This window comes from Triturus cristatus, chromosome 1_2 (genome assembly GCF_964204655.1).
Source record: "Triturus cristatus chromosome 1_2, aTriCri1.1, whole genome shotgun sequence".
NCBI lineage: Eukaryota > Metazoa > Chordata > Amphibia > Caudata > Salamandridae > Triturus > Triturus cristatus.
The window spans coordinates 786,614,103-786,626,150 of NC_140580.1; the positions used below are offsets into that span (position 1 = coordinate 786,614,103).

Below are 12,048 nucleotides of genomic sequence, written 5' to 3' on the forward strand. Positions count from 1 at the left end.
CAAATCTTCATCCCCCAAAAACTTTTGATAGGAAGGGTAACCAACACCAAAAGTCCTTGTCAACTACAGTAATTTGTGAGATTCATATAACAGACTACAGCCTTTTACACTGTGAAAATTACAATCCACCCTTAAACACACATTGGTTTCACTAAGTTTAGTCCGCAATAAATTTGTCAGGCCTACTACCTTTGTTATAACTGTTCACAATAAACAGATAAGACCCTGCAATCTGACATCATTTTTCTGCAATTGGGCCTTCAGCCTTTATCAATTGGCTTGCCACCATAGCTAAATCATGCCTATCAAATGCTGAATACATTTCCCCAAGACACCTTTGCCTCCGATGATAATGTTTGAGATTCCCTGTAACAAAATACCTGTCCACAAACTCTGTCACAATGATAATACACCCTTAAAGGCCTACTGATTTTAGCATATGCTTTTTACCTACTGCCTTTGTTATAACTCTTTGTAATAAACAGTTGAAGCCTACATACTTCACCAATGGCTTATCAGAATAACCAACTTAGTACTGCGGTGTTGAGGATAAGCTCCCCTAGACCCACCTTCCCCGCAAGGCAAAACTTCAATACAAACACTCTTTCGGTGGAAGCACACAACGTTTGTCCAATAAAATCTGTACTCAAGTGAATCATAATTTGGGCAGAACAAAAGCCAGTCTCCCAGCAGTTCTTCTGTTGATCACACAAGGTTGAGAGAGCTGCGCGGTTAGGCCAGATCTAAAGGAACGCTCCCCGCGCGTCCCCTTGCTTTAAACGGTTTATGGTTTTACCACCTTGGTTGCAGAAGCATTCGAAAGAGTTGATATGAGATAAGGCATAGGAAAGAGGAAAAACTGCCATATCGGACTATTCCAATCAAAAGAGTTTGGAACGCTGATTGACTGCTTTGTTGAGGAGTAAAAAAATACACACACACGGTTTTATTGTCTTTTTGATACAAATTATAGATTTACTTCTATACAGTCGAGCAATATTTACAGGTGATGAACTATCTTACAGAGCAACATATAAAAAGCAATGCGTTACATTATATTTATGATTTGCCTCAGAAAATAGATAGAACTTTCACTTCAAGAATACTGAAGGCAAATATTTTAAAACACAGATCGCAGAGCAAGATTCAAATAACTCTTCTATTCAGATACCAGATTTAAATCGCATTTAGTAACCAGCCCCTAAAGGACACTGTCCGTAGTAACAGAGCAACATTTAGAAGGACTCCTGAAACTTCTTTCTATTGTAAAACCTTTATTAATGTCAAACCCCTGCTCGTGTCGCCCAAGCCACTAGCGTGTTAAACATTCTCACATGGCACAGAAACTTTACAGTTTCACATTCCCAGCTGAAAAATCGAACTATTCTAGATTACTGTGCATTACAACAAGTTTTAAAGGCTGCCAAACGACTTGCAATTTGAACTCTGATTTTCCGAAATTAGAATTCAGGCTAGGACAACTCACATAAAAATACATTATTATTTGTGAAAATATATTTGTTTCTATTGGTTCCGTTGAACATTTTGTTATCATTTTGCAAAACATTGATAACAAAATATCACTCATGATGAGCAAAATAACTGGCGCATTTGTGTAAACATTTATCGTTTAAATTGATTGAAAATCCCAACTAATAAAAAAAATGTCATTGGGACGAAACGTTCAAGTTAAAATCCACCCAAAGTTGTGAAACATATCCATGTGAAACTTAGCAAACACGAGGACAGGTGCACTGCAAAGGTATACTACGCAGCAGACTCTGTGGCTAAACGTAATACAAGATACTCAAATTTTTTTAAAATATATATTCAGATTTGTTGCACAGATCTAGTCTATTCCTGAGCACAATGCGGAGAATACACTTTGCTGTCAAGAGTATCTGGATACGTTTCGATGCTCTCTGAAGAACACACATCATTTCTTAAGAGATGGTGCCTCACGGAGGTTCACTTTACAGCTCTGGGGACTTCTTTTCATCTTCCTCCTCCTCCAAATAGCACAAGCATAAATGCTCCTTACTCATCAGTAGTAAACAGCTGCCGTTTCTGTGCCAGCTCAGGGAAAGTACGTTAAAACTACCTGCGAGAAAAAAATGAAATCATTCATGAAAGCAAAACACAAACACCGCCCTGTTCGAGGTGCACAACTTAAACCTTCAAAGAATACACGGTTCACGCAATACCAAATGCAATAATGAATTAGTAAATCAAAGATGGGTCTTGTCTCAAATGTAGTGCCCGCCTCATCACACATATTCTTTGTGAACTTCATACAACAACCAACATGACGTTTTGCGCGACGTTAAAAAGTGGAGTTTCTCGATTTCCCTTTTTTTTTTTTTAAACGAGGAACGTGTAAGAAACCAATAGTTATAAGGTTACAAAGAGGACCCTCGAGGCACAGTCAGAGTCCGATCTGCCGAATCGTCTTCCGAGTAAGGCGGCGAGGTCCAGGTAAGAGCGACCATCTAGTCTTATTTCTTTGTAAGACTTTTTTGTTTACATCAATGCAAAGATGCTACTCTTTGAATGGTGATACACACTTTCAAGAAGATTCGGTAAAGACACTGCAGAGAATGTTAATAACGTTCATTCCGAACTCAAAACTGCCAAAAACACTTACATTTTACAAAATATATTCTCTAGTTGTCCGTGAGAAAGTTAAATTGCCTCAAATGTGACAATACACCAACTGAGGCTACAGCTAATGGCCGTCATCATTAATCCATCATAACCAATTTCCTACTGATGCTTCATATAAATACCATTTCACAATGTTGCACAAGTGCATTTGTATGCTTTTACTTAAAAAGGAGTATGGTCAGGGGTCCAAAGAAGCATGTTGATCCAGAGTTGTAACAAAATATGATGGGGGCTCCCCTGCAGAATGTGTTGAGAGGCCCCTGAGACTCCACTATCTCACAGATACTTGTAGCCTTAAGTTGAAGGCTTGCATTAATGCAGCAATGAGGTTAGGCTTTCATAACCTCAAGATTTGACATGAGTATCCAAAGTGAGTACTACACGTGAATCACCAGCCTCAAAGTCGTGGGCTAGCTTCAGGACGGCACTTGTATACCACTCTGCCTTCCTTTCCTAGAACATGACACTAGCTAGAGCTCAGCCCTTTTTTCTGATTTTGTGATGCGAAGTATGTTGGCAGTACAAGCACGGCAGACGAACAAGTTACTTACCTTCAGTAACGATATATCTGTACGAAACATAGGTTAGTTATAGATTACTTACCTTGGAATTACCCCCAGGCGTCAGACTGGGTCCGGAGAATTTGTCAGCAGTACCCTTGCTGGTCGAAAAATGGCGTCAGTCGACTCCGCGTTCTTTGTCGGCGTCATGGTCGCTGGGAGGACGTTGCGGTAGCTACTTAGACGCCGCCCTCGTGCGCTGACGTCAGTTCTTTCTTTTTCCGCGCCATCAAGCGCAGATCCGGAGAGCAGTACCTCAGTCACTTTTTGACTAACTTTTTCTCGACTCTTGTCTATCGTTTTTTGAGTCCATTGACTCCTGGTGCATGAGGGATGCCCGGCTTCAAGGCTTGCGGTTCCTGTAACCGACTGATATCGGTGACTAATCCGCACTGCGTGTGCCTCTTCTGCCTGGAGCGCGACTACGACCCCAAGATGTGCTCCGACTGCCGGACCATGAATCCAAAGTCTTTGAGGGAGCAGTCCCGAAAGCTTCTGGAGGCTCGGCAGTCGGCTCGGTCCCGTTCTAGGTCCAGGTCGCATAGTAGGTCGAGGGACCGGTCGCGGAGCCATCATCACTCCTCTTCCAAGTCTTCGTACTCGGGGTCAGGTAAGTCGAAGCACAAGAAGAAGTTGAAGTACGTCGCTCTTCGACCTCTCCCCGTCTATCGGCAGACGCGACGAGGGATGCAGGTGGTGCCCCTCCCACAGCTCTGCGTGCAGAGCCCGAAGGGGTGACTCCGGGCTTCCCTCCCTTCCTGGGACCCGGAGCGACCCTTGCCCAGCTTCGTCAATTTTACGAAATGATGCATGCCATCTTTGGGCAGCCCGACTCCACCGGTGTGCCTTCGGGCCCCGCAGACTCGGCTGGGGGCCCGGGCCTTTGGCTCCGACCCTGGCGGGGCCCTTGGATCCAGGCCTGGATGTGGATCGGTTCCGGTCGACCTTGTTACACCTCCCCCGGCGCAGACTCCACCGGCACCACGTCCGCAACCGGCGTCTGCTGTGTCCCCAGCTGACATCGACCCCGGCCTCCACCTCGAGGTAGACACAGCGCCGGACCGGCGTTGACCGATGCTGGATCAGGCGCCAACGGGTTCTTTTGTGCCCCTGTTGTACCCTGGCTTTTTGAGACCAAATTGGCAGCCAGAGGAGGGTGTGGAGGACTGGAGACCCTTTGACAGACCAGTTAGGTTATGAACCGGACTGGAGAGAAGAACTGGGGGAAGCCAGTGGTTTGAATACCTCACCAGACCTTGGCATGTTGTCCCCTCCTACAATGGCTACGGAGGAGGAAGCGTCATACGCAGTGGTGTTGCATAAGGCGGCTGAGGCCCTCAGCCTCGAGCTACCTATGTCGGCGGTCAGGACTAACCACCTGACAGAGGTGCTTCAACCGGCAGCAAGCTCTTCGGAGCCCCTGCTGCCGTTTAATGAAGCCCTGACAGACATACTTTTGGGCACCTGGTCCAGGCCCAACAAAGGGGGTCCTGTGGATAGGACGAATATTTATAGTTTAGAAACACTTTCTGACACCGTTGAAACACTTTCCACTCCTCTCGTGTGAGTGTTGTTGCTATGGCTGCAAAGGATAAAACCGCTTTGTATGCTTCTTTAAGTGGGATTGTGCGCGCATTGTTGTGGCAAAGAAGGAGCAAAACGTTTGACCCCTCTTCCCTCCAAAGGACATTTGTAAGGATGAAGGTATATGCAGGGGTTAGGTTAGACACATGGACTGGTAGCCGAGGGAAAATGCTGAATGGATGAATTCCATCTGCTGACAGCATTAGATATGCAGTGAAACTATTCACTGCTGGGCATAATAAAATCATAGAAACTAATAGCCATATGAACTGGATGGGTGATAACATTAGGGAACATAAGCTAGGGATAGGTCAGGTATCTATGAGGAACATATGATTGGTGTGCCTAATATATGCACTTATTTGTAAATTATCCAGAGTCCTTTATAATAAATTATGATCAGTCTGATACCAAAGAATGTAAGCAAGTACTGCATAGTAAATATTTATATGCTAGTAAAATAACAATTATGTGTGCTTGGGGATATAGGGCAGAAGGGTAGGAGCTCCATTTAGCATCACCTGCATGCAAGAAAGTCTTTGAAAGGTTTGCCTGATTCTTAACACTCCCAATCTAATAGGGCACAACTCATCACAGGAGCGAGACACCTGCCAGTTTTACGTTTCTAGAAAAATGGTGCATTTTCTTTAGGAGTTAGGGGGAGCTATCTGGTGTGATATTAGTCGTACTGTGTAATGTGGTAAACACAACAGTACTTTTCCCTCTTTATAAATAGGAAAATGTTACTTACCTGTATTGGTAGTTTTCAAGTATTGACATCTTTCATAGATTCACATACTTGAATCACTTCTGTCATCGAGCTTGGAGTCCCACGATACATTATAATACCAGTCTATGTTCAACATAGATATTTAGTAACCTAGTTACATAATTTTAAAAAGAACCAAACCCTGGCCAATCAGAGACAAACAGATTGAAGCGCACACCTTGAGAGGTCACCATCCTTCAGATTTCAAAGCACTTGTGTGATGGATTCATATTACTAGATGAGCTTCTGTGGAAAGAAGGGTAGGTCAACTATTATTACATATAAGTGACATTTTCTTCTCCAGTATTGAATCTTTCATAGATTCACATGCTTGAATCAGAATAACAAGCAGTACTTAACGTTAGCGACAAATGCAGGGGAGTAACACAGGCCCCTGAAGCCCCTGCTGTGTGGGGGGGCCCAGCAGCACACTGCTCCGACCCGGGAGTTCCTGATTGAGCCCGGAGGGGGCCCCTCCACATACCTTGCAGGGGGGCCCCCCTCAAGTTTCGTTACGCCACTGCACAAATGAATACTACCGATGGAGGGTAAAAGAAAATATGTCTCACCTTATTTAAAAAAATGAGAAAGTACTGCCTGGCCTACTGTTGTGTCATTCTGAAATGTCTCTTCCAGACAGTAATTTCCTGCTAAGGACCTGCTGACCTTCAGGAGCCTTCTCAAGACCTGGCTGTTCGAGCAGTAGCTGCACACACCCCCCTCTCAGCACCTTGAGACCCTCACGGGTGAGTAGCGCGCTTTACAAATGATTGATTGATTGATTGAATGTTGCATACAAATATGTGCATTCTTCCACAGTGCTGCTCTGCATATGTCCACTAAAGTCACTCCAGCAAAGTAGCACACTCTGGTGCAATACAGAGACTGTTGTATTGAACAGTGCACGCATCCTGAGTGTGTGTGTGCTGCATGTAGAAATGCTGGTGGTAGTATGGTACATTGGCACAACAATACTAAACAGTGGAGTATGCTGTTTAAGTAAGCTGAACGCAGAAATGCCAGCACTGGTACATTGCACAGAGGACCTTGGATTCCATTTTGGGAAGTCCAAGCCTGCCTGGTGAAAACATGAAGAGTAGAGGAATCGCCCGCAGATGGTATTGTATATTGCTGCATTCATGTTACCTGGGTGGGACAAGCACTGGGTGAGGGGGCGCCAGGGTCTCCCTTTGCATTTCAAAGCGCTCTTTGATTCAGTGACAGATCACAAGGAAAGGGCCAGGATGCATCTCCGGTAGAGGAGTATAAGGGAATCATAAAGAGTAGGGCTATAGGCCGAGATTAACCTTTGATGCACAGATCACTGTGGCTGACCTCCAGGTGTGAACTCTGGTCACTCCTATGAATCTTGTTGTGGGTAAATCAGCTTTGGAGTCCTGCCTGCTGTGACAAACATCTTTTAGAAGGAAGGAAGAAGTGAGAACTGTCCATTTCAAGGAAGCAGAACCCCAAGATAAAACTTCAAGGGTCCAGACCCTAAATCATATTTTGTGTCTGGAAAATAACTATAAGTAGGGGAGTCTTAGTCCCCATACTTTGTCATCTGCTGAGCAGCCAGCAGGGCTACATGAGGAGGGAAAGCTCTGCAAGACTTCTGCCTGTGACCAGGACTAGGGGCCTAGTCTGCTAGTCTCCCTGCTGGGTGATCACCCAAGATAACCAAGATCACCTGTCCTAGAGTCTGGAGCACCAGAACTTGCCTGCTTGTCAAGAATGGTGTGCCCGTGAGGGAGAGGAGTGTGTTGGAGGGAGCAAGATCCAGATGGGAGCCCAGACATGTGGGGCTCCTAAGATAGGTGTGAGGAGCTGTGCCGCACCGATCGGGCCGTTGCCTGTGTGCCGCATTAAGAGATTGTCGACCCCATATGCCAGGAGGGACCACCGTGCACCCAAGATATTGGCACATCGATTGGCCCATTGCCCTTGTACAGCATTGCGGAGGTTGGTGACCCTGTATGCCAGGAGGAGCCACTGGGTGCTAAGAAACTGTGTTGCATCAATCGGACTGTTGCCATGACCCAGTGTGCCAGGAAGGGCCACCGAGAAGGCAACCGGAGGCCAACGTGACCGCACAGTGAGGTTTGTTGGAGTGACCCTATATGCTACGGGAGGCTATTCAAAGCGCTTAAGCCGGAAGTCTGTGTTGTTGCCTGGGACCCAAATTCTTCTATAAATAAGAAGAGGGAGGCTTTTTATCAGAGGAAGCCAGAGGACAGAGGAGATGCCGTTGGAGCCCCGCCGGAGTAAGGAGATTGACCCTATTCCTGAGCGAGCAAGAACAAGACTTACCATGTGTGGCTGGAGCCAGGCCAACTCCAATCATCAGGATGCTGGTAAGTGCGGCTCAGGTGAGAAAGTTGGCACCTACCAGGAGTTGCGCGTATGGACGTGAGCAGCCCAACTTTGCCAATCTGGGCAAGGACCGCACTGCACCGCTGCCAGGTTTAGTACTGCTGGAGCGGGTAAGCTGAGAATTGGGCCTATCATGCCCCAGGGGATATACCACCTTTGGTTTTTGCAATTCTACTTAAACTATAAGTGACTACACTCCGTGAACATGGTCTAGGTGTTTACCTTCCCTGGATGTTGCCACATGTGAGTGGGGAATAACACTCCCGTTACATGGTAACTTAGTAGTCCTGGGGTGGCAAGACAACTACTAGGGTGCCTACCTCCAGGGGGACTGTGTTATTACTTATTGAATGTCGTTTACCTCTGCATGTGTAGATTTAGAATTAAAATACTATCTCTATATAAAATAAGTATTTGACTGGACATTGATTTATTGTGTGCACTTTGTGCACGTTGAGTTATGAGTCGTGTTCACTGATCTGTATCTACACTTTCCTTCGAGGGAGCCTTGACTGCTCGCGCTACGTTACCAATTGAGAGTTGGGTGCAGAAGGAGACGCTTAAATCAATTGATGGGGATCCATGGTAAGCAGGGCCCTGGGACATCAGGAGTAAACAGCCTCAACCACCTGGTTTGGCCCAGTAACCCCTATGTCCTTTTTAACGGGGTTTAGACAGACATTATTTTATCAAATTAAATTTTCTTTTTATGTAGTACAATATATTACTATAAGTTTGTTTGTAAGAGGTTTTAAAAAACAACACACATTTGAAATGTTTTGATCAGATTAAAGACTTATATATTTTTCTAGCATTGAAATATTCACACTTGTGAAGGGCTTTATTCTGTATGTTTGGGGCAATTGAATTATGTGTAGAATTGTGGTTATTTGACTTAGGGAAGCATATATAGTTATGGTTTGATGACCCCGTCCACTTGGTCCAAGGGGGTCTTCTCTATTTTTTGATTGAGTGCCATAAGTATAGCCACTCTCGATGATGGGAAATCGAGTTCGGCTCTGTGGATAGGTTTGGCCGTATAAGTTGAAAAAGAACTGTATTGAGCTGCTAAAATATTTGAGGTTTTCTAACAGGAGGAAACACCCTGACCAGCCCTTCCAGGAGCTCTTTCATCAATCTATTAGTACATAGTGATGGATTATCAAGCTTTTTTCTTAATCAGGAAATAGCTGCTACATAAACCTCAATAGGAGCGTGAGCCAGCCCTGATTGAGAAAGGCCAACCAGTTAAGGAGGATTTGATTTGGCATTGCTGACATCGGATGCATTTAGCACAGTACAGTCACATCTTTGGATGGAAAAGGTAGGTCAAAATGGAGGCCGTTTTCAAATATTGTATGAAAAGTTGCAATGTCATCGGGGGCTGCATAGGAGAACCCAGCGATTGGGCTACACAGTCAACCCATTCAGGGGCTTTTCGAAGATAACTGCCCACCATCTTGATCATCATCTGTTGATCAGACTGTATGAACCGATGAAAGGGGAACACTGACTGTTTGAGGTATAAGTACTGGTGATGGAACATGAATAGGTTGGTCCACATAATGTGGTCCTGGAGGTATTCTTTTAAGTGTCTGATGTGGTGATGCGCTCTGCAATTTGTGTCTTCTCCAGAAAATGGCTGTAATATTCAGACATTATAAACCCGAGGTCTCTTAGGGAGGGGGGGGGGGGGCCTGGCGCCGATGTAGGAGGTCGAGGATCCCGGAGCTCCTCGGCGGCCTCCCTCGGTTATCAACGATCCTGAGGATTATCGGGGCCCCTTACCTCCCAGAGTGATGGGGAACGCCTGGTGAGCTGGTGGGTGCTCCCTCGGTGTCAGGGGTCTGCTGGTGGCTGAGAGCGGCTTCCTCCTTCTCTCCGCCGCGTACCTGGCATCAGCGCCGCAAGGTGGCAGCGGACTCTGGCCGTTGAGTGTGCCGTGGCTCGGAGTCCTGTGGGGGCCGGACTTTGCTCTGGGCAGCGCTGGGGACCTACGAGTGAGCACTGCAGACGAGGCGCCGCGACTGGGGGCAGCTGCCTGGTCTTAAGATGGCGGCCTGGTGACGGCCGGGAGAGGAGACCTGCACGGCGCGGTGACTGCGGCGGCAGCGGTGAGGGCGCTGTTGGTGAGCCGGCGGAGCGGGCCTGCTGCCTACCTCCCGCTTTGCCTTACTCAACTATGCTGGTGGACGCTTCCAGGAGAGGGGGGCATGACGGACTGGAGGCGCCGATAGCCGGTTGGCAGTGAGAGGATCCCTTCTTTGGGCGAGGGCTTCGCTGTTGGTGGCGGAATTTGCCTGGGAGGCCCACTAGACTGCTGGTGACGGAGAGCGGCTTCCTCCTTCACCCCGCCTCGTAACTGCCAGCAGTGCTGCAGGTTGGCGACGGAACCTGGCCGCCGAGAGTGCTGAGGCCTGTGGCTCTTTGGGGGCCGGACTTTGCCCTTGGCAGCGATGGGGGCTTAGGAGAGAGTCCACCGCGGAGAAATAGGTGGGTGGCGGCCGACGACGAAGCGGACCCAGCGGCGATTTCTACAGGCGAGGCGCCGCGACCGGGGGCTGATGCCTGGCCTTGAGGTGGCGGCCTGGTGACGGCCGGGAGAGGAGACCTGCACGGCGCGGTGATTGCGGTGAGAGCGCTACTGCTGAGCCGGCGGAGCGAGACTGCTGCCTGCCCCCTGCCTTCCCTTGCTTTGCTGGGGGAAGCTTTCAGGAGTGGGGGGCGCGGCGAGCTGGAGGCGACGAGCGCCGGCTGGTGGCGAGAGGATCCCGTAACGGACAGCGAGCCTAGCTGTTGGTGGCGGAATGTGCCCGTGGGCCCCCTAGAACTGCTGGTGCCTGGGAGCATGCTGTCCTCATTGGCTATCTCTACACTTTACCCTTGGGGCGCACTGGACTGCCTGGGGGTGCGAGTGGGCTCACTGTGAGGGTGCTCGAGGAGGAGGCGGACGCTGGAAGACTGGCAGGGTATTTCGAGCCTATGACCTGTGGTTTAGAGGTGCCTTCCCCGGGGCGGTTGTGACTAGGGGAGCTGCGCGTGGGTCGTTGGCTCCCCACAGAGGGCGCCGCTGCGCTGCAGGGGGTCGAGGAGGAGTGAAGATCTGGAGAGTACGGGCGGACTACTGATTGCTCCCTGTGAAGTGCGGGCTGTGTGGAGTGCCCCTGTTCACCCCTATGACTGGAGGATGTGGGGTTTTGCCCCTGGACGCTTCTGGACTGCTGGTGCCACGGTAGCTGGTCTCCATGTTCGCGTTGCACTGAAGTTACCCCTGATATTGGTAGCTGGGAGTTGCTGGAGTGGAGGACGTCTGGAGGCCCGGGGTACTGGGTGCGCATTTGTGATGGGTCGAACGTCACGGAGGCGGGGATTTGCTGTCCTACAGGATGAAGATGGGGGGCGCCGGTCTGAAGGCGAGGACACTGTGACGACCACCCCCAGGACGGAGACGTCGAGTGGTCCTACCTTGGTGGACATTATGCAGGCCATCACGGCCTCCCGAGAGGCACTTGAGACCAAGATAGACACTATAGGTGTGGACCTGGCTTTACTAAAAGATGACCACAGGAAGCTGAAGGAACGGGTGATGACAAATAAGCGGACGATGGCGGACGTACCGGATAGGGTGACCACCTTGCAGCACTCCTTGGAACAGATGGCGAATAGGGTGCGAGTGCTGGAGCTGAGAGCGGAAGACAGCGAGGGGCGCTCCCGCAGGAATAACCTCCGCATCGTAGGTGTTCCGGAACGGGCGGAGGGGAAGGATGCAATCCGATACCTGGAAGACTGGCTCCGATCTGAGGTTGCACCGGAGGGGTTATCCCCGTTTTTTGCTCTGGAGAGAGCCCACAGAGTCCCGGCTAGGCCTCCTAAGCCGGGGGCGCCCCCGCGGGCCATGGTGGCACGATTGCTGCATTATCGGGACAGGGACCACATCCTGCAGCAAGCTCGAGAGAAACAACACCTGCAGATTGCTAACTCCAGGGTGATGCTCTTCCCGGACTACACCCGGGAGGTCCAGAAGCAGCGCACCTCTTTCGTCGCTCAAGCGGAAATTACGACAACTCCACATTTCCTATGCGATGCTCTTCCCGGCGC

The 12,048-nt window shown here is 48.8% G+C and overlaps 1 protein-coding gene across 3 annotated transcripts in view; it reads right to left on the reverse strand.

Annotated features, from left to right (window-relative positions):
- Window positions 1-944: 944 nt before the first annotated feature.
- WRAP73 (WD repeat containing, antisense to TP73) overlaps window positions 945-12,048 on the reverse strand; it is a 486,503-nt gene continuing 475,399 nt past the window's right edge. For all 3 annotated transcript variants that reach the window (XM_085608852.1, XM_085608851.1, XM_085608850.1), the window contains one exon: window positions 945-2,101. In XM_085608852.1, coding sequence (XP_085464978.1) covers window positions 1,974-2,101 — 128 coding nt within the window. In that variant the 3' untranslated portion in view covers window positions 945-1,973. The remainder of the gene's footprint in view (window positions 2,102-12,048) is intronic.